The sequence below is a fragment of the Cherax quadricarinatus genome, unplaced genomic scaffold, assembly GCF_038502225.1.
Source record: "Cherax quadricarinatus isolate ZL_2023a unplaced genomic scaffold, ASM3850222v1 Contig61, whole genome shotgun sequence".
Taxonomy (NCBI): Eukaryota; Metazoa; Arthropoda; class Malacostraca; order Decapoda; family Parastacidae; genus Cherax; species Cherax quadricarinatus.
Window position 1 is genome coordinate 326157 of NW_027195087.1, and position 27188 is coordinate 353344.

Below are 27188 nucleotides of genomic sequence, written 5' to 3' on the forward strand. Positions count from 1 at the left end.
GTGAGAACAACAAAGACATGTGAGGAGCGACACTCAGAAGTTTCTCTCTTATTTATGTTAATATTTAACTGCAGCGTCACCATGGAGGGCTCTGGATCCAAGGTGGAGGAGCAACAACCTTCTAACAACCAAATAACAAACTTCCAGATGATGAAAGAAGCCGAACATAAGAAATATTCGGCTTTAAGGAAGACGACGGCTTCCCTGGAGGGTTAGTTTTGTTAACTGTTAACTACCTTGTTAGTGTTGTTAACTACCTTGTTAGTGTTGTTAACTACCTTCTTAGTGTTGTTACCTACCTTGTTAGTGTTAACTACCTTGTTAGTGTTGTTAACCACCTTGTTAGTGTTGTTAACTACCTTGTTAGTGTTGTTAACCACCTTGTTAGTGTTGTTAACTACCTTGTTAGTGTTGTTAACTACCTTGTTAGTGTTGTTAACTACCTTGTTAGTGTTGTTAACTACCTTGTTAGTGTTGTTAACCACCTTGTTAGTGTTGTTAACTACCTTGTTAGTGTTGTTAACTACCTTGTTAGTGTTGTTAACTACCTTGTTAGTGTTGTTAACTACCTTGTTAGTGCTTCTGAGGCTTCCCTGGAGGGTTAGTTTTGTTAACTGTTAACTACCTTGTTAGTGTTGTTAACTACCTTCTTAGTGTTGTTAACTACCTTGTTAGTGTTGTTAACTACCTTGTTAGTGTTGTTAACTACCTTGTTAGTGTTGTTAACTACCTTGTTAGTGTTGTTAACTACCTTGTTAGTGTTGTTAACTACCTTGTTAGTGTCTTGTTAACTACCTTGTTAGTGTTGTTAACTACCTTGTTAGTGCTTCTGATACTTCCCTGGAGGGTTAGTTTTGTTAACTGTTAGCTACCTTGTTAACCACCTTGTTAGTTTCTTGTTAACCACCTTGTTAGTTTCTTGTTAACCACCTTGTTAGTTTCTTGTTAACCACCTTGTTAGTGTCTTGTTAACGACCTTGTTAACCACCTTGTTAACCACCTTGTTAGTGACTTGTTAACCACCTTGTTAGTTTCTTGTTAACCACCTTGTTAGTTTCTTGTTAACCACCTTGTTAACCACCTTGTTAGTGTCTTGTTAACGACCTTGTTAACCACCTTGTTAACCACCTTGTTAGTTTCTTGTTAACCACCATGTTAGTTTCTTGTTAACCACCTTGTTAGTTTCTTGTTAACCACCTTGTTAGTTTCTTGTTAACCACCTTGTTAGTGTCTTGTTAACCACCTTGTTAACCACCTTGTTAGTTTCTTGTTAACCACCTTGTTAACCACCTTGTTAGTGTCTTGTTAACCACCTTGTTAGTGTCTTGTTAACCACCTTGTTAACCACCTTGTTAGTTTCTTGTTAACCACCTTGTTAGTGACTTGTTAACCACCTTGTTAGTTTCTTGTTAACCACCTTGTTAGTGACTTGTTAACCACCTTGTTAGTTTCTTGTTAACCACCTTGTTAGTGACTTGTTAACCACCTTGTTAGTTTCTTGTTAACCACCTTAGTGTCTTGTTAACCACCTTGTTAGTGTCTTGTTAACCACCTTGTTAACCACCTTGTTAGTTTTTTGTTAACCACCTTGTTAACCACCTTGTTAGTGACTTGTTAACCACCTTGTTAGTTTCTTGTTAACCACCTTGTTAGTGTCATGTTAACCACCTTGTTAGTTTCTTGTTAACCACCTTGTTAACCACCTTGTTAGTGTCTTGTTAACGACCTTGTTAACCACCTTGTTAGTGACTTGTTAACCACCTTGTTAGTTTCTTGTTAACCACCTTGTTAGTGTCATGTTAACCACCTTGTTAACCACCTTGTTAACCACCTTGTTAGTGTCTTGTTAACCACCTTGTTAGTGACTTGTTAACCACCTTGTTAGTTTCTTGTTAACGACCTTGTTAACCACCTTGTTAGTGTCTTGTTAACCACCTTGTTAGTGACTTGTTAACCACCTTGTTAGTGACTTGTTAACCACCTTGTTAGTTTCTTGTTAACCACCTTGTTAGTTTCTTGTTAACGACCTTGTTAACCACCTTGTTAGTGTCTTGTTAACCACCTTGTTAGTGACTTGTTAACCACCTTGTTAGTTTCTTGTTAACGACCTTGTTAACCACCTTGTTAGTGTCTTGTTAACCACCTTGTTAGTGACTTGTTAACCACCTTGTTAGTGACTTGTTAACCACCTTGTTAGTTTCTTGTTAACCACCTTGTTAACCACCTTAGTGTCTTGTTAACCACCTTGTTAACCACCTTGTTAGTGTCTTGTTAACCACCTTGTTAGTGTCTTGTTAACCACCTTGTTAGTGTTGTTAACCACCTTGTTAGTTTCTTGTTAACCACCTTGTTAGTGTCTTGTTAACCACCTTGTTAGTGTCTTGTTAACCACCTTGTTAATGTTGCGAATAAGAAATTTTATAAAGAACTTCAGAATGTGGTTGTTAATATTTTCTTCTTATCCAACAAGATTTTGGATCCGAGTTATTTAAAGGTATTTTAGAGTCTAGGGGAAATAATTCCAACTGGGAAACTCCATAGAATAATATTCAAATTTATTAAAGTATTTAAATACAATACTTGATCTTTTCTCTGTACCTAATATTATATATTAATACTTTGTACATTAAATTTTCAATATACATATTTAGTTCAAAATCATGGAAGTATCACATTGATAAGGAAGATTAATTATTCTTCCTGTAATTAAGTCTTCACTAACATTTACGTCTTTGTCTTAACAAGACTGTAAACTCAAACTACAAAATGTATAAGATTCAACAAGACCTTTGAATCCGGCCGTAAAGGAAGTAGAAAGCAAGAGTTTGTCTGAGAAGACGTATCTCTATGGATTACTGAACTGACCAAGAATATAAATATCAAAATCTTTCACAGCAATGAGGAACCAATTATGAGTCAGCTCTAGAGTCTAATTCTCAAACCCATTCAAACTGTACACCGTAAGAACCAATATACGATCAGTTGTCAAGGCTAGAGCAGGGAGCGGACTGACTACCTGCCAGTCTGTTGACCCGTCGTCAGGTTGGATCACCTGACCCAAACGTCAGTCAGCCGGACATAAACAATTGAATAATTCACCGGATGGTTCCGAGACTTATGCTCTATATACATAAGAAACCCTACCTAACAATAATAATAAAATAGTGATAATACCATGGTATTTTTTATATATTAACAGATAATATAACGCCGAAAGTCTCTATTTTAGCTATAAACGGGGACTTTCGCACTGTAATATTAAGTGATGATCATATTCTCTTACAATAGTTAAATAACACAGGATGACCAATTTCCAAGATATAACAGTTAATGTCTTGTTAACCACCTTGTTAGTGTTGTGAACAAGATTTATTTGGTGAGCTGGTAGAGGGGAGGGGTTCAATTATAGACGTCTTTGGAGGCTTCTTTTATTTGCAAAGTCGTGGTGGATACACAGGCTTGTGTTATGTGCCCATGGCCCAGGAGGGCCATGCTCATGAGGGAGAGAGCGAGTAGACTTGTTGACTGCTGCTGGGCCGCTGAGTGAGTGGGCGAGTGCGAGTAGGACCAGCGTCCCACTGACCTGGGAACGGCCAAGAGAGGGCAGCACCTTAGTGACGCGAAATATGAACTAAGCTGGCAGACAGCATAAGCTGTCTGTGCAAACAGTACAGGCTGTCTACATATCTGTCTACATATGCTCGGCCACTACCACATGGTTGTCCCGACCATGTCTGGCGGTAAAAATAATTTGGTCTCTCTCGTAGGAACAGGGCACAGAACACAAAATAAAAACATGTACATGTATACATATGGACATGGAAAAAAAACTTCCTACAGGGAGGGAAGAAAAAAACATGTGAGGTGTGCTAAACATCGTGGTCAAAGGCAGTAAGCGTCAAAGGGCATCACTGCACGCCTTCCTGAATCTGGACAGATACTGCAACACAGGAGATGTCTCTGCAGCTGAGCTGTGATGTAACGGGGTATGGTCTCCTCTAGAACGGTGAAGCAGTCATTGTAGGAGTCTTTGAAGGTTTCGCTCAACCTGAGGCACAACATGCTGGTAAGCAACTCAGGAGGACACTTGTCGACTGGTACTGTTGCTGGGCTGTCACTGCCGGTGAGCGTGAAGTAAGTCGTGGAGCGAGTCGTGGCAGAGATGACTGGGCAAAACATCTGGGAGTCGTAACCTCATACACCAGACTGCAGTAAGCGAGCTAGCAGTCAAAGTAACATCATCTTTGTGCAGGAGCTCACTGAAGCTTGACACGAGACTGACACATCGCCTGCCAACAGGGCTAACTGCAGCTTGACGAGTGTCATTCTCTCGGCAGTTGGAGTTATAGCAGAGGTTAGTCTAAGCGTCCCCAGACTTGTTTCTCTACATATAGCTGCACTCTGAAGGTCTGGAGGTGAAGTGAAACAAATCTCGATGGGAATCGTAGCAGGTATGATTCTGCAGAACATCTATGAGCGACAAGTATAAGAGCTTTCTGTACAAAGGGGCTCATATGCTCAGAACAGACTAATATCAGCTGTCAAACGCGCTGGTCACACTGGGTGAAAGGCAACAAAGTGCTACACAAGGGTCTGGGCTCAAGACCACACTGGACACACGGAAAACTTTACACACACCCGCAGTACATGAGGTACAACATGGCTTAAACTAGCAAATGATGCTTTTCTGTGCACAAAATTGACACTAAGCCATACACTAACATGTGAGAACACGGAATTAATTAACACACGACATGTATCTTCTCTCAATCTTCTCGACAATACTGACATAATTACTGAAACACTCGATGTGACATTATGTGATGTCAGGCGTGACGTCGCGAGGTAACATCAGCAGCATTGTGACAGCAGACATCTCGAGGTGATGTCAGGCAGACATCGTGACGTCGGGCAGCAGCATCGGTAACTCACGTGGGTCGTAGATCCACGTGGCTTCGTCTTCACCCCACGTGGCGTCGGGATCCACGTGGTGTCAGGATCCACGTGGTGTCATGATCTACGTGGCATGCTGATCCACATGGCTTGTTGATCCACATGGCTTGTTGATCCACGTGGCTTGCTGATCCACGTAGCTTCGAGTGGCCTCAGGCACTTGGATACACAGCTCTGGCAATGAATCACACGAAAAACAGCAGAAAACACAGCAGAGGGAGTGAGCACATAGTGGTGGTGTGGTGGCGAGGAGCGTGGGTGAGTGTAGCATGGGCAAGGCGAGGAAACGGCCACTTCCACTCTCCCACCCACAACACAGGGATACACTCCCACTGGACGACGAAATCACCACAAAACTCACCTCTGGCTTGCTGAAACAGCTGTGCTGAGCTGAACAACAACAACAGCAACATACAAGTGACGCTGAACATGTGACTTGAGAAACAGTGTGGGACGCTGTAGCATGGGGTCGCTGGGACGCCACTTACAATTCTCAAAGAAATTCGGCAAATTTCGGCTAGATCCTGCTTGTACCTGTGTCTGGATGCTGAAACGTGCAGACACGACATCAGGATAACTCGTTGAGAGACGGATGCTTCTAGTGTACGGTGATGAAGTGAACAACTTCATTCCATTTCTTTCTTCTTTGAAGGCAAACACAACTTGCTGTGACCACCGCTTCCCACCAGTGTGAAACAGATTATTGGTGATCTGAAAGCGGGGCGTGAATGATACGTCTTCGGAGTCTTCATTATTTTATTTGCAATGTCTTGGGGTCACAGGCTTGTGTGTTGTGCCCATGGCCCAGGAGGGAGAGAGTAGACTTGTTGACTGCTGCTGGGCCGCTGAGTGAGAGTGGGACTAGCGTCCCACTGACCTTTGCAGGCCTAGAGAGGGCAGCACCTGAGTGCCGCGAAATATGAACTAAGCCGGCAGACAGCATAGGCTGTCTGTGCAGACAGTACACACTGTGCAGACAGTACAGACTGTGCAGACAGTACAGACTGTGCAGACAGTACAGACTGTCTACAGTGTCTTGTTAACCACCTTGTTAGTGTCTTGTTAACCACCTTGTTAGTGTCTTGTTAACCGCCTTGTTAGTGTCTTGTTAACTACCTTGTTAGTGTCTTGTTAACCACCTTGTTAGTGTCTTGTTAACCACCTTGTTAGTGTCTTGTTAACCACCTTGTTAGTGTCTTGTTAACCACCTTGTTAGTGTCTTGTTAACCACCTTGTTAGTGTCTTGTTAACTTGTTAACCGCCTTGTTAGTGTCTTGTTAACCACCTTGTTAGTGTCTTGTTAACCACTTTGTTAGTGTCTTGTTAACCACCTTGTTAGTGTCTTGTTAACCACCTTGTTAGTGTCTTGTTAACTTTGTTAGTGCCTTGTTAACCACCTTGTTAGTGTCTTGTTAACCACCTTGTTAGTGTCTTGTTAACCACCTTGTTAGTGTCTTGTTAACTACCTTGTTAGTGTCTTGTTAACCACCTTGTTAGTGTCTTGTTAACCACCTTGTTAGTGTCTTGTTAACCACCTTGTTAGTGTCTTGTTAACTACCTTGTTAGTTTCTTGTTAACCACCTTGTTAGTTTCTTGTTAACCACCTTGTTAGTGTCTTGTTAACTACCTTGTTAGTGTCTTGTTAACTACCTTGTTAGTTTCTTGTTAACCACCTTGTTAGTGTCTTGTTAACCACCTTGTTAGTGTCTTGTTAACCACCTTGTTAGTGTCTTGTTAACTACCTTGTTAGTGTCTTGTTAACCACCTTGTTAGTGTCTTGTGAACCACCTTGTTAGTGTCTTGTTAACCACCTTGTTAGTTTCTTAACCACCTTGTTAGTGTCTTGTTAATTACTTTGTTAGTGTCTTGTTAACTACCTTGTTAGTGTCTTGTTAACCACCTTGTTAGTGTCTTGTTAACTACTTTGTTAGTGTCTTGTTAACCACCTTGTTAGTGTCTTGTTAACTACTTTGTTAGTTTCTTGTTAACCACCTTGTTAGTGTCTTGTTAACTACCTTGTTAGTGTCTTTTTAACTACCTTGTTAGTTTCTTGTTAACCACCTTGTTAGTGTCTTGTTAACTACTTTGTTAGTGTCTTGTTAACTACCTTGTTAGTGTCTTGTTAACTACCTTGTTAGTGTCTTGTTAACTACCTTGTTAGTGTCTTGTTAACTACCTTGTTAGTGTCTTGTTAACCACCTTGTTAGTGTCTTGTTAACTACCTTGTTAGTGTCTTGTTAACTACCTTGTTAGTGTCTTGTTAACCACCTTGTTAGTGTCTTGTTAACCACCTTGTTAGTGTCTTGTTAACCACCTTGTTAGTGTCTTGTTAACCACCTTGTTAGTGTCTTGTTAACCACCTTGTTAGTGTCTTGTTAACCACCTTGTTAGTGTCTTGTTAACTACCTTGTTAGTGTCTTGTTAACCACCTTGTTAGTGTCTTGTTAACTACCTTGTTAGTGTCTTGTTATCTACTTTGTTAGTGTCTTGTTAACCACCTTGTTAGTGTCTTGTTAACTACCTTGTTAGTGTCTTGTTAACTACCTTGTTAGTGTCTTGTTAACTACTTTGTTAGTGTCTTGTTAACCACCTTGTTAGTGTCTTGTTAACTACTTTGTTAGTGTCTTGTTAACCACCTTGTTAGTGTCTTGTTAACTACCTTGTTAGTGTCTTGTTAACCACCTTGTTAGTGTCTTGTTAACTACTTTGTTAGTGTCTTGTTAACCACCTTGTTAGTGTCTTGTTAACCACCTTGTTAGTGTCTTGTTAACTACATTACTCTGGTACTTAGCTCTAATTTCTCAGGTACTGTGTGGTCCATACAGGTTTACTGCTTCCTTAATATTAACATCAGGTACTGTGTGGCCTCTCTAGGCCTATACAGGTTTAAGTAGGCCTATCTTATTCCTATTGTCACTCCTATTGGTCTAGAAATTTTAGGGTTTTTTATTTCATTTAATTGATTTGCCTGTATAAGCCTCTTTAGGCCTATGCAGATCTGTATATTTTGACCGGAGGTCCTCTTCAGCAGATATATAAGTGAAATTACTATTGAGCTCTAAACCCACAAGTATCATTTAGTGTCCTTATCTCTGAATATTATTTAGAAATTGCACACTGGTCATTTAGGGTCATTTTTGTGTGGCAGAAGAGCTGGACAACACTGAGACTGATGACGTCTTTCAGGGTGATCTGTCCCACTTGTTATGTACAATTGTCTAATCATAATTAAATAAGCACTAAACCCTTGTGTTTATAAGGTAACTGAAATGTTCACAATATATGCAGATTTTACATGCTCGGGGTCGTTCAGTGTGTCTTAGGGTCGTTCAGTGTGTCTTAGGGTCGTTCAGTGTGTCTTAGGGTCGTTCAGTGTGTCTTAGGGTCATTCAGTGTGTCTTAGGGTCGTTCAGTGTGTCTTAGGGTCGTTCAGTGTGTCTTAGGGTCGTTCAGTGTGTCTTAGGGTCATTCAGTGTGTCTTAGGGTCGTTCAGTGTGTCTTAGGGTCGTTCACTGTGTCTTAGGGTCGTTCAGTGTGTCTTAGGGTCATTCAGTGTGTCTTAGGGTCGTTCAGTGTGTCTTAGGGTCGTTCAGCGTGTCTTAGGGTCGTTCACTGTGTCTTAGGGTCATTCAGTGCGTCTTAGGGTCGTTCAGTGTGTCTTAGGGTCGTTCAGTGTGTCTTAGGGTCGTTCAGTGTGTCTTAGGGTTGTTCAGTGTGTCTTAGGGTCATTCAGTGTGTCTTAGGGTCGTTCACTGTGTCTTAGGGTCGTTCACTGTGTCTTAGGGTCATTCAGTGTGTCTTAGGGTCGTTCAGTGTGTCTTAGGGTCGTTCAGCGTGTCTTAGGGTCGTTCACTGTGTCTTAGGGTCATTCAGTGTGTCTTAGGGTGGTTCATTGTGTCTTAGGGTCGTTCAGTGTGTCTTAGGATCGTTCAGCGTGTCTTAGGGTCGTTCAGCATGTCTTAAGGTAGTTCAGCATGTCTTAGGGTAGTTCAATGTGTCTTAGGGTCGTTCAGTGTGTCTTAGGGTCGTTCAGTGTGTCTTTGGGTTGTTCAGTGTGTATTAGGGTAGTTCAGTGTGTCTTAGGGTCGTTCAGTGTGTCTTAGGGTCGTTCAGTGTGTCTTAGGGTCGTTCAGTGTGTCTTAGGGTCATTCAGTGTGTCTTAGGGTCGTTCAGTGTGTCTTAGGGTCGTTCAGTGTGTCTTAGGGTCGTTCAGTGTGTCTTAGGGTTGTTCAGTGTGTCTTAGGGTCGTTTAGTGTGTCTTAGGGTCGTTCAGTGTGTCTTAGGGTTGTTCAGTGTGTCTTAGGGTCGTTCAGTGTGTCTTAGGGTCGTTCAGTGTGTCTTAGGGTCGTTCAGTGTGTCTTAGGGTCGTTCAGTGTGTCTTAGGGTCGTTCAGTGTGTCTTAGGGTCGTTCACTGTGTCTTAGGGTCATTCAGTGTGTCTTAGGGTCGTTCAGTGTGTCTTAGGGTCGTTCAGTGTGTCTTAGGGTCGTTCAGTGTGTCTTAGGGTCGTTCAGTGTCTTAGGGTCGTTCAGTGTGTCTTAGGGTCGTTCAGTGTGTCTTAGGGTTGTTCAGTGTGTCTTAGGGTCGTTCAGTGTGTCTTAGGGTCATTCAGTGTGTCTTAGGGTCGTTCAGCATGCCTTAGGGTCGTTCAGCATGTCTTAGGGTCGTTTAGCATGTCTTAGAACCATTCAGCGTGTCTTAGGGTCGTTCAGCGTGTCTTAGGGTCGTTCAGTGTGTCTTAGGGTCGTTCAGTGTGTCTTAGGGTCATTCAGTATGTCTTAGGGTCGTTCAGTATGTCTTAGGGTCGTTCAGTGTGTCTTAGGGTCGTTCAGTGTCTTAGGATCGTTCACTGTGTCTTAGGGTCGTTCAGTGTGTCTTAGGGTCGTTCAGTGTGTCTTAGGGTCATTCAGTGTGTCTTAGGGTCGTTCAGTGTGTCTTAGGGTCGTTCAGTGTGTCTTAGGGTCAATGTGTCTTAGGGTCGTTCACTGTGTCTTAGGGTCATTCAGTGTGTCTTAGGGTCGTTCACTGTGTCTTAGGGTCATTCAGTGTGTCTTAGGGTCGTTCAGTGTGTCTTAGTGTCGTTCAGTGTGTCTTAGGGTCGTTCAGTGTGTCTTAAGGTCAATGTGTCTTAGGGTCGTTCACTGTGTCTTAGGGTCATTCAGTGTGTCTTAGGGTCATTCAGTGTGTCTTAGGGTCGTTCAGTGTGTCTTAGGGTCGTTCAGTGTGTCTTAGGGTCGTTCAGCATGCTTTAGGGTCGTTCAGTGTGTCTTAGGGTCATTCAGTGTGTCTTAGGATCGTTCAGTGTGTCTTAGGGTCGTTCAGTGTGTCTTAGGGTCGTTCAGCATGCCTTAGGGTCGTTCAGTGTGTCTTAGGGTCATTCAGTGTGTCTTAGGGTCATTCAGTGTGTCTTAGGGTCATTCAGTGTGTCTTAGGGTCATTCAATGTGTCTTAGGGTCGTTCAGTGTGTCTTAGGGTCATTCAGTGTGTCTTAGGGTCGTTCAGTGTGTCTTAGGGTCATTCAGTTTGTCTTAGGGTCGTTCAGTGTGTCTTAGGGTCATTCAGTGTGTCTTAGGGTCATTCAATGTGTCTTAGGGTCGTTCAGTGTGTCTTAGGGTCATTAAGTGTGTCTTAGGGTCGTTCAGCGTGTCTTAGGGTCATTCAGTGTGTCTTAGGGTCGTTCAGCGTGTCTTAGGGTCATTCAGTGTGTCTTAGGATCGTTCAGCATGTCTTAGGGTCGTTCAGCATGTCTTAGGGTCATTTAGTGTGTCTTAGGGTCATTCAGTGTGTCTTAGGGTCGTTCAGCGTGTCTTAGGGTCATTCAGTGTGTCTTAGGATCGTTCAGTGTGTCTTAGGGTCGTTCAGCATGCCTTAGGGTCGTTCAGTGTGTCTTAGGGTCGTTCAGTGTGTCTTAGGGTCAATGTGTCTTAGGATCGTTCAGTGTGTCTTAGGGTCGTTCAACGTGTCTTAGGGTCATTCAGTGTGTCTTAGGATCGTTCAGTGTGTCTTAGGGTCGTTCAGCATGCCTTAGGGTCGTTCAGTGTGTCAGTGGTCAGTCGTCACGTGAGGTCACAGGCCTTGAGCTGCTTTGCTGCTTTGGGGATTAGTGTGGACGGTTACAAACCCATGGCTTGCTTTTGCAGCGTTTTAACCCTTTGAGGGTTTCGGCCGTACTAGTACGGCTTACGACCCAGGGTTTTTGACGGTCTAGTACGCCTAAATTCTAGCGCCCTCAAATCTAGTGGGAGAAAGCTGGTAGGCCTACATATGAAAAAATGGGTCTATGTGGTCAGTGTGCACAGTGTAAAAAAAAATTGGAATAAATCAGCGACTTTGCACTGTATTTTCGTATTGTATTTATTATTGTATTCTAGTTTTCTTGGTCTCATTTTATAGAATGGACGACATATTACAGAAATTGAGATGATTTTGACTGGTTTTACAATGAAAAGTACCTTGAAATTGAGCGCAAAGTAGCAGAAATGTTCGATTTTTACCAAACTTCAAAAGTAAACATATCATGCCACGTGTCCAGTACGCGTCAACTGGTGAGTCTTATATTCTTTCACAAGTGCACGAATATTATTTATACCATTTTTTACACCAATGCAGTAGTCTGCATAACAGTAAATCTTATATTTTTTGTGAGAATAAAAATTCAAAGTGGAAAGCAAAAGAATATAAGAGGGGCCTTGAGACGTGACTAATGACTAGAGGAAATGTCATTTTAGTGCCAGGAATGTCTTTCTTGTTTATTCTGGACCCTATTCGGAAATTGGCATCTTTTGAAATTTGTGTGAAATTGGCAAAATTGCTAAATTCTGACCACTGTACTGGATAGTTGAAATTGGTAAATGGGTGGTTTCTTGCACTCATTCGATAGAAAAAATAGAGTTCTAGCGAAATATTCATGTTTTTTGTCGACTAGTGCAGTGGAATTGGCCGAAAATGGGGCTCAAAGTGGGCAAAATCGCAGATGCGTGAACATCGCCGAGACCGCTAACTTCACGAGAGCATAATTTCGTAAGTTTTCCATCAAATTTCATAATTTTGGTGTCATTATGATCGGGAAAAGATTCTCTATCTTTTCATAAGAAATTTTTTTTTTTTTTGAATTTGGCCGACCCTGAGAACGAGTCTCGGAGACGGCCTGTCGACCCTCAAAGGGTTAAAAATTGAGGTTGGAGAGTTGAAGGAGGAAGTCTTGCTTCTCCAGGAGGAAATTAGGAGGCTGAAGGTTCACCTCAATGGATTTGGGAGAGAGTGTGAGGTGGCTGGAATGGTGGAGGGGAATGAGGCTACCAGCAGTGAGGTGTAGTCTGTCTCTCGCTGCGAGGAAGCTGTAGATGGGGAGGTAGCAATGGCTACCAGCAGTGAGGTGTAGTCCAGCACCTGCTACAAGTGGCAAGTGGTTCCCAGTAATGGAAAGAGCATCAAGATAAGGAAAGTTAAGAGAGAAGATTTAAAGGTAGGAAATTACTTCTCTGTTCTTCAGGATGAGTGTACTCCAGTGGCCAGTGAAGGTAAAGGTACTACTTCCCCTGCAAATAGAGGTAAGCACATACTTGTGGTTGGTGACTCACAGGTAAGATATATGGACCGTGCTTTCTGTAATAGGAATAAGAAGGTAAGAGATAGAGTGTGCTTCCCTGGAGCTGGTGTTAGTGACATAGTCGACAGGTTGGGTAATATCATGTCAGGTAATGGGAACAAGCCTATTATCTGTCTCAGTGCTGGTGGAAATGATATTGGGAAGGGTAGGAGAGAAGAGCTGCTAGATAAGTACAGGCCAGCTATAGATTTAATTAAGGCTAAGTGACGGGTCCCAATCATATGTAGCATCTTGCCTAGAAGGGGAGTGGGCAATGAATGGTTGTCTAGGGCAATTGGTGTAAATTGCTGGCTAGACAGATACTGCAAGGAACTTGCAATCCTGTTCATTGACAACTGGGACAACTTTTATGGCAAACATGATATGTATGCAAGGGATGGGGTACATCTCTCTGGGGCTGGGGTGGTAGCTCTTGCGAACTCAATCGAGAGGGCCATTGCTGAAATGCCTAGGATTTTAAACTGATAGAAGATAGAGATATGGGTGTGTGTGGGAAACAGTCAGGTTGCAACACTAGGGCTGAAAACAGTAAATGTATAAAAGACATTCAGCATGAAGTTATAAATAAAGACAATAGATCAGGTCAGCAAACAAAGGGAGACAGCAGAGGGCAGCAAAGGACTAGCTCCCTTAAGGTTTACTATACTAATAGCAGGAGTGTAAGAAATAAGATAGATGAGCTAAGATTAATTGCAAGTGCAGGAAACATAGATATTATTGCTATAACAGAGACCTGGCTCAATCTGAGAGAGAGATGCCTTCTGAATTTATTTATTTATTTATTTATTTATTTAAAAATTTGAGCACACATACAGAGGTACAACAAATACAGGTAAGAGCAGTATGCCAAAGCCACTTATACTATGCATAGCATTACGGGCTGGCTTAAAATTAACTTAAGATTAACTAAGCAATGATGAAATCAGTGATAAAACATTAATGTAAACAGGTTACTATAAAGCACAAGTGAGTATTACAAAGACAGGTCATATGGTTGTATGCATTGTTGTACATTCAGTAGAATGGAGTATTCTGTTAGGTAGTGTATTTAAAAAATAATAAAGTTAGATTGGGTTTTAGGTTTAACATTTATGTGATATAATTGTGAGAAACATTTAAGATATACAATTTATAAGGTTCAGTTATTCAGTATTTATTTGGTTTTGGGTGAGTAAGTGATCTTTGAGAAGAGACTTGAATTTATAAACAGGTAGTGTTTCTTTGAATGTCACATACAAGGCTATAAATTATTCCACACTGACAGGGTCAACAGGAAGGGTGGTGGAGTAGCAATGTATGTCAGAGACAGTTTAAATTGTTGTGTTAGACAAGATATACAATTAGAAGCATCAGCCACTGAATCTGTTTGGTTACAGCTTCTCGAGGTCTGTGAAAAACTATTTTTGGGTGTGATTTACAGGGCCCCAAATCTTGATAGGGAGTGCAGTAAACTTCTGTGGGATGAAATTCATAAGGTACCTACATACAAAAATGTTGTGATAATGGGAGATTTCAACTATAGACAGATTGACTGGAGCAACTTGACAGGAAATTTAGAGTCAAGTGACTTTCTTGATATGATTCAGGATTGTTTTTTAAAACAGTTTGTGACAGAGCCAACTAGAGGAAATAACCTGCTTGACTTGATTCTTGCCAGCAGGGAAATGCTAATTAATAATCTTGAGGTTAATGATGAGCTTGGGGAAAGTGATCACAAATCACTCAGTTTTAATATATCATGGAATTCCCCTAATAATGGCAATCAAGTCTCTGTCCCTGACTTTCGTTTGACTGATTCCATAGGACTGAAAAATTACTTAGGTGGGCTGAACTGGAATGACCTTACTATGGGTCAGGTAGGTGGTGATGGTTGCCGATATGACGTTTTCCAGGGCATAGTTCTAGCTACCCAAACAACTTATGCTCCAAATAGGGAAATCAGATCAAGCAAAAATGATCTTAAATGGATGAACAATAGATTAATACATCTCATTTGTCAAAAGAGAGGCTTATATAGGCAAATCAAAAGAGGAGAGGGGCAATTAAGAAATCAATATATTCAGTTAAAGAGAGAAATAAAAAAGGGAATAAGAAAAACAAAGAGAGATTATGAGGTTAAAGTTGCAAGAGAATCGAAGACTAACCCAAAAGGATTCTTTCAGGTATACAGAAGTAAGATCAGGGACAAGATAGGCCCACTCAAAAGTTCCTCGGGTCAGCTCACTGACAGTGATAAGGAAATGTGTAGAATTTTTAACACATACTTCCTCTCAGTTTTTACACAGGAGGATACCAGCGATATTCCAGAAATGATAAATTATGTAGAACAGAACGATAATAAACTGTGCACGATTAGGGTCACAAGTGACATGGTCCTTAGGCAAATAGATAAATTAAAAGCTAACAAATCCCCAGGCCCTGATGAACTGTATGCAAGGGTTCTAAAAGAATGTAAAGAGGAGCTTAGCAAACCTTTGGCTAATCTTTTCAACACATCACTACAAACTGGCATGGTGCCAGATAAGTGGAAAATAGCAAATGTAATACCTATTTTCAAAGCAGGTGACAGGTCCTTAGCTTCGAACTATAGACCAATAAGCCTAACCTCTATAGTGGGAAAATTTATGGAATCAATAATTGCCGAGGCAGTTCGTAGCCACCTTGAAAAGCATAAATTAATCAACAAATCTCAGCATGGTTTTACAAAGGGGCATTCCTGCCTTACAAATTTATTAACTTTTTTCACTAAGGTGTTTGAGGAGATAGATCATGGTAATGAATATGATATTGTGTATATGGACTTCAGTAAGGCTTTTGACAGGGTCCCACATCAGAGACTATTGAGGAAAATTAAGGCACATGGAATAGGAGAATTTTTTTCCTGGATAGAGGCATGGTTGACAAATAGGCAGCAGAGAATTTGCATAAATGAGGAGAAATCAAGAGTGGGGAAGCGTCATGAGCGGTGTTCCATAGGGGTCAGTGTTGGGCCCCCTGTTGTTCACAATCTACATAAATGACATTGATGAGGGCATAAAGAGCGACATAAGCAAGTTTGCTGATGACGCCAAAATAGGCCATCGAATTCATTCTGACGAAGACATTCGAGCACTCCAGGATGATTTGAATAGACTGATGCAGTGGTCGGAGAAGTGGCAGATGCAGTTTAATATAGACAAATGCAAAGTTCTAAATGTTGGACAGGACAATAACCATGCCACATATAAACTAAATAATTATTTTTATTTTATTATCACACCGGCCGATTCCCACCAAGGCAGGGTGGCCCGAAAAAGAAAAACTTTCACCATCATTCACTCCATCACTGTCTTGCCAGAAGGGTGCTTTACACTACAGTTTTTAAACTGCAACATTAACACCCCTCCTTCAGAGTGCAGGCACTGTACTTCCCATCTCCAGGACTCAAGTCCGGCCTGCCGGTTTCCCTGAATCCCTTCATAAATGTTACTTTGCTCACACTCCAACAGCACGTCAAGTATTAAAAACCATTTGTCTCCATTCACTCCTATCAAACACGCTCACGCATGCCTGCTGGAAGTCCAAGCCCCTCGCACACAAAACCTCCTTTACCCCCTCCCTCCAACCCTTCCTAGGCCGACCCCTACCCCGCCTTCCTTCCACTACAGACTGATACACTCTTGAAGTCATTCTGTTTCGCTCCATTCTCTCTACATGTCCGAACCACCTCAACAACCCTTCCTCAGCCCTCTGGACAACAGTTTTGGTAATCCCGCACCTCCTCCTAACTTCCAAACTACGAATTCTCTGCATTATATTCACACCACACATTGCCCTCAGACATGACATCTCCACTGCCTCCAGCCTTCTCCTCGCTGCAACATTCATCACCCACGCTTCACACCCATATAAGAGCGTTGGTAAAACTATACTCTCATACATTCCCCTCTTTGCCTCCAAGGACAAAGTTCTTTGTCTCCACAGACTCCTAAGTGCACCACTCACTCTTTTTCCCTCATCAATTCTATGATTCACCTCATCTTTCATAGACCCATCCGCTGACACGTCCACTCCCAAATATCTGAATACGTTCACCTCCTCCATACTCTCTCCCTCCAATCTGATATTCAATCTTTCATCACCTAATCTTTTTGTTATCCTCATAACCTTACTCTTTCCTGTATTCACCTTTAATTTTCTTCTTTTGCACACCCTACCAAATTCATCCACCAATCTCTGCAACTTCTCTTCAGAATCTCCCAAGAGCACAGTGTCATCAGCAAAGAGCAGCTGTGACAACTCCCACTTTGTGTGTGATTCTTTATCTTTTAACTCCACGCCTCTTGCCAAGACCCTCGCATTTACTTCTCTTACAACCCCATCTATAAATATATTAAACAACCACGGTGACATCACACATCCTTGTCTAAGGCCTACTTTTACTGGGAAAAAATTCCCCTCTTTCCTACATACTCTAACTTGAGCCTCACTATCCTCGTAAAAACTCTTCACTGCTTTCAGTAACCTACCTCCTACACCATACACTTGCAACATCTGCCACATTGCCCCCCTATCCACCCTGTCATACGCCTTTTCCAAATCCATAAATGCCACAAAGACCTCTTTAGCCTTATCTAAATACTGTTCACTTATATGTTTCACTGTAAACACCTGGTCCACACACCCCCTACCTTTCCTAAAGCCTCCTTGTTCATCTGCTATCCTATTCTCCGTCTTACTCTTAATTCTTTCAATTACAACTCTACCATACACTTTACCAGGTACACTCAACAGACTTATCCCCCTATAATTTTTGCACTCTCTTTTATCCCCTTTGCCTTTATACAAAGGAACTATGCATGCTCTCTGCCAATCCCTAGGTACCTTACCCTCTTCCATACATTTATTAAATAATTGCACCAACCACTCCAAAACTATATCCCCACCTGCTTTTAACATTTCTATCTTTATCCCATCAATCCCGGCTGCCTTACCCCCTTTCATTTTACCTACTGCCTCACGAACTTCCCCCACACTCACAACTGACTCTTCCTCACTCCTACAAGATGTTATTCCTCCTTGCCCTATACACGAAATCACAGCTTCCCTATCTTCATCAACATTTAACAATTCCTCAAAATATTCCTTCCATCTTCCCAATACCTCTAACTCTCCATTTAATAACTCTCCTCTCCTATTTTTAACTGACAAATCCATTTGTTCTCTAGGCTTTCTTAACTTGTTAATCTCACTCCAAAACTTTTTCTTATTTTCAACAAAATTTGTTGATAACATCTCACCCACTCTCTCATTTGCTCTCTTTTTACATTGCTTCACCACTCTCTTAACTTCTCTCTTTTTCTCCATATACTCTTCCCTCCTTGCATCACTTCTACTTTGTAAAAACTTCTCATATGCTAACTTTTTCTCCCTTACTACTCTCTTTACATCATCATTCCACCAATCGCTCCTCTTCCCTCCTGCACCCACTTTCCTGTAACCACAAACTTCTGCTGAACACTCTAACACTACATTTTTAAACCTACCCCATACCTCTTCGACCCCATTGCCTATGCTCTCATTAGCCCATCTATCCTCCAATAGCTGTTTATATCTTACCCTAACTGCCTCCTCTTTTAGTTTATAAACCTTTACCTCTCTCTTCCCTGATGCTTCTATTCTCCTTGTATCCCATCTACCTTTTACTCACAGTGTAGCTACAACTAGAAAGTGATCTGATATATCTGTGGCCCCTCTATAAACATGTACATCCTGAAGTCTACTCAACAGTCTTTTATCTACCAATACATAATCCAACAAACTACTGTCATTTCGCCCTACATCATATCGTGTATACTTATTTATCCTCTTTTTCTTAAAATATGTATTACCTATAACTAAACCCCTTTCTATACAAAGTTCAATCAAAGGGCTCCCATTATCATTTACACCTGGCACCCCAAACTTACCTACCACACCCTCTCTAAAAGTTTCTCCTACTTTAGCATTCAAGTCCCCTACCACAATTACTCTCTCACTTGGTTCAAAGGCTCCTATACATTCACTTAACATCTCCCAAAATCTCTCTCTCTCCTCTGCATTCCTCTCTTCTCCAGGTGCATAGATCTTAATACCGCAGATTGTGAAAAAGATTTAGGAATTCTGGTTAGCAGTAATCTGAAACCAAGACAACAGTGCATAAGTGTTCGCAATAAAGCTAACAGAATCCTTGGCTTCATATCAAGAAGCATAAATAATAGGAGTCCTCAGGTTGTTCTTCAACTCTATGTATCCTTGGTAAGGCCTCATTTAGATTATGCTGCACAGTTTTGGTCACCGTATTACAGAATGGATATAAATGCTCTGGAAAACATACAAAGGAGGATGACAAAGTTGATACCATGTATCAGAAAACTTCCCTATGAGGATAGACTAAGGGCCCTGAATCTGCACTCTCTAGAAAGGCGTAGAATTAGGGGGGATATGATTGAGGTGTATAAATAGAAGACAGGAATAAATAAAGGGGATGTAAATAACGTGGTGAAAATATCTAGCCTAGACAGGACTCATAGCAATGGTTTTAAGTTGGATAAATTCAGATTCAGGAGGGATATAGGAAAGTACTGGTTTGGTAATAGAGTTGTGGATGAGTGGAACAAACTCCCAAGTACAGTTATTGACGCTAAAACGTTGTGTAGTTTTAAAAATAGGTTAGATAAATATACATGAGTGGATGTGGGTGGGTGTGAGTTGGACCTGATTAGCTTGTACTACTAGGTCAGTTGCCGTGTTCCTTGGGTGAATGTGACCTGACCTGACTAGGTTGGAGCATTGGCTTAAGCCTCGCATGGGCCAGTAGGCCTGTTGCAGTGTTCCTTCTTTCTTATGTTCTTAGGTCAATTCAGTGTGTCTTAGGGTCGTTCAGTGTGTCTTAGGGTCGTTCAGTGTGTCTTAGGGTCGTTAAACATGTCTTAGGGTAGTTCAATGTGTCTTAGGGTAGTTCAATGTGTCTTAGGGTAGTTTAATGTGTCTTAGGGTAGTTTAAAGTGTCTTAGGGTAGTTTAATGTGTCTTAGGGTAGTTCAATGTGTCTTAGGGTAGTTCAGTGTGTCTTAGGGTAGTTAAACATGTCTTAGGGTAGTTCAGTGTGTCTTAGAGTAGTTAAACATGTCTTAGGGTAGTTCAACGTGTCTTTGGATAGTTCAACGTGTCTTTGGGTAGTTCAACGTGTCTTAGGGTAGTTCAACGTGTCTTAGGGTAGTTCAATGTGTCTTAGGGTAGTTCAGTGTGTCTTAGGGTAGTTCAATGTGTCTTAGGGTAGTTCAACGTGTCTTAGGGTAGTTCAACGTGTCTTAGGGTAGTTCAACGTGTCTTAGGGTAGTTCAATGTGTCTTAGGGTAGTTCAACGTGTCTTAGGGTAGTTCAACGTGTCTTAGGGTAGTTCAACGTGTCTTAGGGTAGTTCAATGTGTCTTAGGGTAGTTCAACGTGTCTTAGGGTAGTTCAACGTGTCTTAGGGTAGTTCAACGTGTCTTAGGGTAGTTCAATGTGTCTTAGGGTAGTTCAACGTGTCTTAGGGTAGTTCAATGTGTCTTAGGGTAGTTCAGTGTGTCTTAGGGTAGTTCAATGTGTCTTAGGGTAGTTCAACGTGTCTTAGGGTAGTTCAATGTGTCTTAGGGTAATTCAGTGTGTCTTAGGGTCGTTCAGTGTGTCTTAGGGTCGTTCAGTGTGTCTTAGGGTAGTTCAGTGTGTCTTAGGGTAGTTCAGTGTGTCGTAGGGTAGTTCAGTGTGTCTTAGGGTAGTTAAACATGTCTTAGGGTAGTTCAGTGTGTCTTAGGGTAGTTCAGTGTGTCTTAGGGTAGTTCAGTGTGTCTTAGGGTAGTTCAGTGTGTCTTAGGGTAGTTCACTGTGTCTTAGGGTAGTTCAGTGTGTCTTAGGGTAGTTAAACATGTCTTAGGGTAGTTCAATGTGTCTTAGGGTAGTTCAGTGTGTCTTAGGGTAGTTCAGTGTGTCTTAGGGTAGTTCAACGTGTCTTAGGGTAGTTCAATGTGTCTTAGGGTAGTTCAATGTGTCTTAGGGTAGTTCAACGTGTCTTAGGGTAGTTCAATGTGTCTTAGGGTAGTTCAGTGTGTCTTAGGGTAGTTCAGTGTGTCTTAGGGTAGTTCAGTGCATCTTAGGGTAGTTCAGTGTGTCTTAGGGTAGTTCAATGTGTCTTAGGGTAGTTCAGTGTGTCTTAGGGTAGTTCAATGTGTCTTAGGGTAGTTCAGTGTGTCTTAGGGTAGTTCAATGTGTCTTAGGGTAGTTCAACGTGTCTTAGGGTAGTTCAGTGTGTCTTAGGGTAGTTCAACGTGTCTTAGGGTAGTTCAACGTGTCTTAGGGTAGTTCAGTGCATCTTAGGGTCATTCAGTGTGTCTTAGGGTCGTTCAGCGTGTCTTAGGGTCGTTCAGTGCATCTTAGGGTCATTCAGTGTGTCTTAGGGTCGTTCAGTGTGTCTTAGGGTCGTTCAGTGTGTCTTAGGGTCGTTCAGTGTGTCTTAGGGTTGTTCAGTGTGTCTTAGGGTCGTTCAGTGTGTCTTAGGGTCGTTCAGTGCATCTTAGGGTCATTCAGTGTGTCTTAGGGTCGTTCAGCGTGTCTTAGGGTCGTTCAGCGTGTCTCCTGGTCATGCAGGCAGTACAAAAGGCTGTTACCACAACCTTAGCTACCAAAATGCAAATTCGTCTTACGCAAGATATGGTTTATAAACTTCACATATAATAAACCAGGCATGAAAGCAGCGCTGTATGAAACTTGTGGGTTTACCAGTTACATACGATTATAGTAATGTTAGGCACAATACAATGTAGCTTTTGGGACAGGCATTTTGGATTGACTAACGAATACATTTTCTTTGCAGGGGCCATGAGTATCATCATGAAGTACGACAAGAAAGGTAAGCGGAGAGTAGAAGAGGAGGAGGAGCAGACGCCACAGAAGGAGAAGAAATGGAAGAAATTGAAGGTGGAGAAGAAGGAACTGAGGCTCAAGCGGAGGGAAGGCAGCCACGGAAGTGAACTTTATGAACTTGGCGTCGCTGCCAAGAAGATATGGGAGGAGGTGCGCCAGAACAAGTGCAAGAAGGAGCGGCGCCAGGAGCTGTGCATGCAACTTATGACGCTGATCAAGGGCAAGGTGTACTCGCTCATATTTGCACACGACACTGTGCGTGTCATTGAGTCGCTCATGGCAGTGGGCGACGAGCATGTCCGAACAGCTGTATTTGAGGAGCTTAAAGGTGATGTTGTTAAGCTCAGCAAGTCCAAATATGCTCGTTTTTTTGTATTAAAGATGCTGAAATATGGTAGCCGAGCGCAGAAAGATCATGTCATTAATTCGTTCAAGGGTCACGTTGTCCGATTGATGACTCACAAGACTGCCAGCGATGTGGTGGAGCTTGCTTACAATGATTACGCCAATGCGAAACAGCGTTCGATGATGCTACAGGAGTTCTTTGGACCTAAATTCCGCTTGTTCCACGAGGATGACATCCGCTGCCTGGACGACGCGCTCACAAAACATCCGCAGGATACTGATGATATCCTGAAGGACTTGCGAACGAACCTACAGGCGATTATAGACAAGGGCATCTTCACGAATACGATGGTACACACACTTTTGCGTGACTTCCTCACGCATTGTTCAGTGGATGACCGTGCTGGAGTGATAGATGCCCTGAAGGAGTCTCTGGTGCCAATCATCCACACCAGGGATGGTGCCAGAGTGGCCATGTTGTCCCTGTGGCACAGCACAGCCAAGCAACGAAAAATAATCCTCAAATCTTTCCGTACGCATTTCGTGAAGTTGGCCACAGACAAGCATGGCCATATGGTGCTGTTGGCTGCTTTTGACTGCGTCGACGACACCCAGTTCATGAAGAAGGCCGTCTTGGCCGAGATAATGGATGAGCTGGCCCAGCTAGTGGCCTCTGATTACGGCCTGCGTGTCTTGCGTTACCTGGTGGCCCCCCGTAGCCCAATTTTCTTTCAACCGAGCGTGGTGGCTGTCCTGGCCCAGGGGGATAGCAATGCAGCCAGCAAAAAAGACACAGACATTCGGCAGCGGGAGTTGCAAGACGCTGTCGCTGCACCCATTCTACGGCTTCTGATGGACAACATCAAATACTGGGCAGTCAATCCAAATTGGACGCTGTTCATCGGGGCTGCGCTCAGGACTCTTTGGGCCCCTGAAGGCCAGTCCATCTTCCAGGCGCTAGCAGAAATGTGCGCCCAGCCGTATGTCCCTGGAACGGAAGGACACGTCCTGGAGCTGGCACACACCACGAAGCTACTGACGTACATAATCAAGTGTGATGGAGATAGACACGCAGCTGAACGACCGACTTTCAGTGCCCAGTTGCTCAAGACAGTTGAGGACGATGTGGTCGCTGGCTGGGTTGCCTCCAACCGCGGTTGCTTCCTGCTGGTGACTATGGTTGAGACGGCCATACTAGAGGTCGTTTTGAAGGTGAAGCGACTTGTGTCACCCCTCAAGGCCAAGCTGGCTGAGTCCAAATTTAAAGGGGCCGAGGTACTGCTTAAAAAGTTGTAATGGACTGCTGTACCGAACTGCAGTACTGAACTGCAGTACTGAACTGCAGTACTGAACTGCAGTACTGAACTGCTGTACTGAACTGCAGTACTGAACTGCAGTACTGAACTGCAGTACTGAACTGCTCTACTGAACTGCTGTACTGAACTGCAGTACTGAACTGCTGTACTGAACTGCAGTACTGAACTGCTGTACTGAACTGCTGTACTGAACTGCTGTACTGAACTGCTGTACTGAACTGCTGTACTGAACTGCTGTACTGAACTGCTGTACTGAACTGCTGTACTGAACTGCAGTACTGAACTGCTGTACTGAACTGCAGTACTGAACTGCAGTACTGAACTGCTGTACTGAACTGCAGTACTGAACTGCAGTACTGAACTGCAGTACTGAACTGCAGTACTGAACTGCAGTACTGAACTGCTGTACTGAACTGCAGTACTGAACTGCAGTACTGAACTGCTGTACTGAACTGCAGTACTGAACTGCAGTACTGAACTGCACTACTGAACTGCTGTACTGAACTGCAGTACTGAACTGCAGTACTGAACTGCAGTACTGAACTGCTGTACTGAACTGCTGTACTGAAGACCAGAATCCATTAATAAATTACAATTTAAACCCCTTTATTTTGTCCTTATTTAATATAGCTCTGAATTGTATGTGATTTGTATTTATGTATATTGTACAGCACACTGTGTGTATATTGTACAGCACACTGTGTGTATATTGTACAGTACACTGTGTGTATATTGTACAGTACACTGTGTGTATATTGTACAGTACACTGTGTGTGTATTGTACAGTACACTGTGTGTATATTGTACAATACACTGCGTGTATATTGTACAGTACACTGTGTGTATTGTACAGTACACTGTGTGTGTATTGTACAATACACTGTGTGTATATTGTACAGTACACTGTGTGTGTATTGTACAGTACACTGTATGTATTGTACAGTACACTGTGTGTGTATTGTACAATGTACACTGTGTGTGTATTGTACAGTACACTGTGTGTGTATTGTACAGTACACTGTGTGTATTGTACAGTACACTGTGTGTGTATTGTACAGTACACTGTGTGTATTGTACAGTACACTGTGTGTGTATTGTACAGTACACTGTGTGTGTATTGTACAGTACACTGTGTGTATATTGTACAGTACACTGTGTGTGTATTGTACAGTACACTGTGTGTATATTGTACAGTACACTGTGTGTGTATTGTACAGTACACTGTGTGTGTATTGTACAGTACACTGTGTGTGTATTGTACAGTACAGTGTGTGTGTATTGTACAGTACACTGTGTGTATATTGTACAGTACACTGTGTGTATATTGTACAGTACACTGTGTGTGTATTGTACAGTACACTGTGTGTATATTGTACAGTACACTGTGTGTATATTGTACAGTACACTGTGTGTATATTGTACAGTACACTGTGTGTGTATTGTATAGTACACTGTGTGTACATACACAGATATACACCTCAGTGTATATACACAGATATACACTTCACAGTGTATATACACAGATATACACCTCAGTGTATATACACAGATATACACCTCAGTGTATATACACAGATATACACTTCACAGTGTATATACACAGATATACACTTCACAGTGTATATACACAGATATACACTTCACAGTGTACATACACAGATATACACCTCACAGTGTATATGAACAGATATACACCACAGTGTATATACACAGATGTAGATTCTGCTATAAGGGTCATTTATGGTGGTGTACACACAGGAGAATGAACCTTATGGCCCGACTGGGGCCATGGACTAGTCCAAACACTATTTAATGGCCAGATTGGAGCCATTAACAGGCTACAGACTATTGGCCCAACTAGGGTCATTAACTGGCCAAACGCACCAGTTAATGGTCCAGTTTGGACATGAATGTAGTCGTAACTTTCGTTCTTCGGTGTTCTTCACGTATTGTTCCAGTCGCAACATTGTTAATTTTTTGTTCATTTTGAAATGTTTTTAATAAATATTTTGTATTGGACTGCCTGGTTTATTGTTTTATATAGTCCACTGTATATTATATACAATCAATTCTCTTATAAAGTTCCTCTATATGGGCCATTCTGTCTACTGTTCAATTCTGGATGTCCCGTCAACCAGCCACGTAACGGCCATCAGAAATGCGGCAGATCTACTGGGCCGGCAGATGAAGCCCGCTGGCCAAGGATGGCTCACTGTGGCTGGCCAAGCAGTCACTCCATCTGATCTACCAGGCCAAGGTAGATGTGTGGGCCAGCGGACCAGCAAGCATCAGGCAATCTTGGCCCAAGGCTTACAGAGGTATGTCCACCATAAATTGAAATATCTTAATTTGAACCATTGTAAAGTTGAACCATTGTAAAGTTGAACCATTGTAAAGTTGAACCATTGTAAAGTTGAACCATTGTAAAGTTGAACCATTGTAAAGTTGAACCATTGTAAAGTTGAACCATTGCTTTTGTCTTTAACCCGTAAATGGTCCAAGCAGATCTACGTTCACATGTGTTGCGCTACAAAAGTAGATTATTTTTTTTTTTACATATTTTCAAATATAACAAAAAAAAAGTAGATCAAAGTTTTTTTTACACATTTTCGAATGTAAAAAAAAAACAAAAACAAGATCTACTTTTTTTACATGCTTTCAAATGTTGAAGAAACGTATATATACGTTTGTACCGTTTACAAGTTAATAATTTTACTGGGATGGAAAAAGAACAGACTAGAATATGCTTCCACTACACATACATGTACAAACATATATATACACACCCCTCTGGGTTTTCTAATATTTTCTTACTAGTTCTTGTTCTTGTTTATTTTCTCTTACCTCCATGGGGAAGTGGAACAGAATTCTTCCTCCGTAAGCCATGCGTGCTGTAGGAGGCAACTAAAATGCCGGGAGCAAGGGGCTAGTAACCTCTTCTCCTGTATATATTACTAAATGTAAAAGGAGAAACTTTCGTTTTTCCTTTTGGGCCACCCTGCCTCGGTGGGCCGCCCCGCCTCGGTGGGCCACCCCGCCTCGGTGGGCCACCCCGCCTCGGTGGGCCACCCCGCCTCGGTGGGCCACCCCGCCTCGGTGGGATACGGCCGGTGTGTTAAAAGTTGAAAGAAAGAGATAAAAAGTGGAATTATCAACTATATATATAAATCTAGAACTGTAAACACTTTTTTTAGGCCTAGTTCCTAGGACTATTGTGTATCCATAGACTTATAAATAATTAGGAACTTTGGTATATACCTTTGATGACTTTTGAGAGTCTCGCTACTCTGGGAGCCCAGCCATGGGCCAGGCTCATCTGGTGCTAGCCTGGTCAACCAGGCTGTTGCTGCTGGTGGCCTCCTGCCCCACATATCTATCACAGCCTGGTTGATCTGGCACCTGGTGAAGATGCTTGTCCAATTTCCTCTTGAAGGCTTCTACATTTGATCCAGCAGTGTTTCTGATATCTTCTGGTAGGATGTTGAATAGTCTGGGACCCTGGATGTTGATACAGTGTTCCCTTATTGTGCCCACTGCACCCCTGCTCCTCACTGGGTTTATTTTACATTTCCTCTAATATCTCTCACTCCAGTATCTTATGGCAGTGTGCAAATTTGGGTCCAGGCCCTCGAGTACTTTGCAAGTACAGTGGAACCTTGCCTTACGAGTTTAATCCGTTCCAAGAGCTAGCTCGTAACTCAATTTACTCGTATATCAAATTAATTTTCCTCATTTAAATTAATTGAAAAGCCATTAATTCATTCTTTCACTCTGGAGACACGAAAAAAAATACTTGAATATGACGCTATTATCAACTGTACAGCTTATTTGTCTATCACAATTCATCTAATATGACATAATAAACAATATAATTAACACAGAAATATGATATGGACTCTAGAATGAATAAAATAGGCCATAATATGGTGGCAGTGGCGGGAGCATCTGCCATTTTCTGTCCCACTTTGACTTTAGTATCTTCCCATGTTCTTATTGTAAGAGAAAACAGAGTATTTTTGAGGCTAACTGCAGTAGATCACTGGTTT

General features: G+C 42.1%; 1 protein-coding gene across 1 annotated transcript; it reads left to right on the forward strand.

Annotated features, from left to right (window-relative positions):
• Positions 1-25168, forward strand: peng (Pumilio and CPL domain-containing protein penguin). The gene is made up of 2 exons (XM_070079969.1): positions 1-211; positions 21432-25168. Exons 1-2 carry the CDS (start codon positions 55-57, stop codon positions 23120-23122), a joined length of 1848 nt encoding a protein of 615 aa, XP_069936070.1. The 5' UTR covers positions 1-54; the 3' UTR covers positions 23123-25168.
• Positions 25169-27188: the final 2020 nt, after the last annotated feature.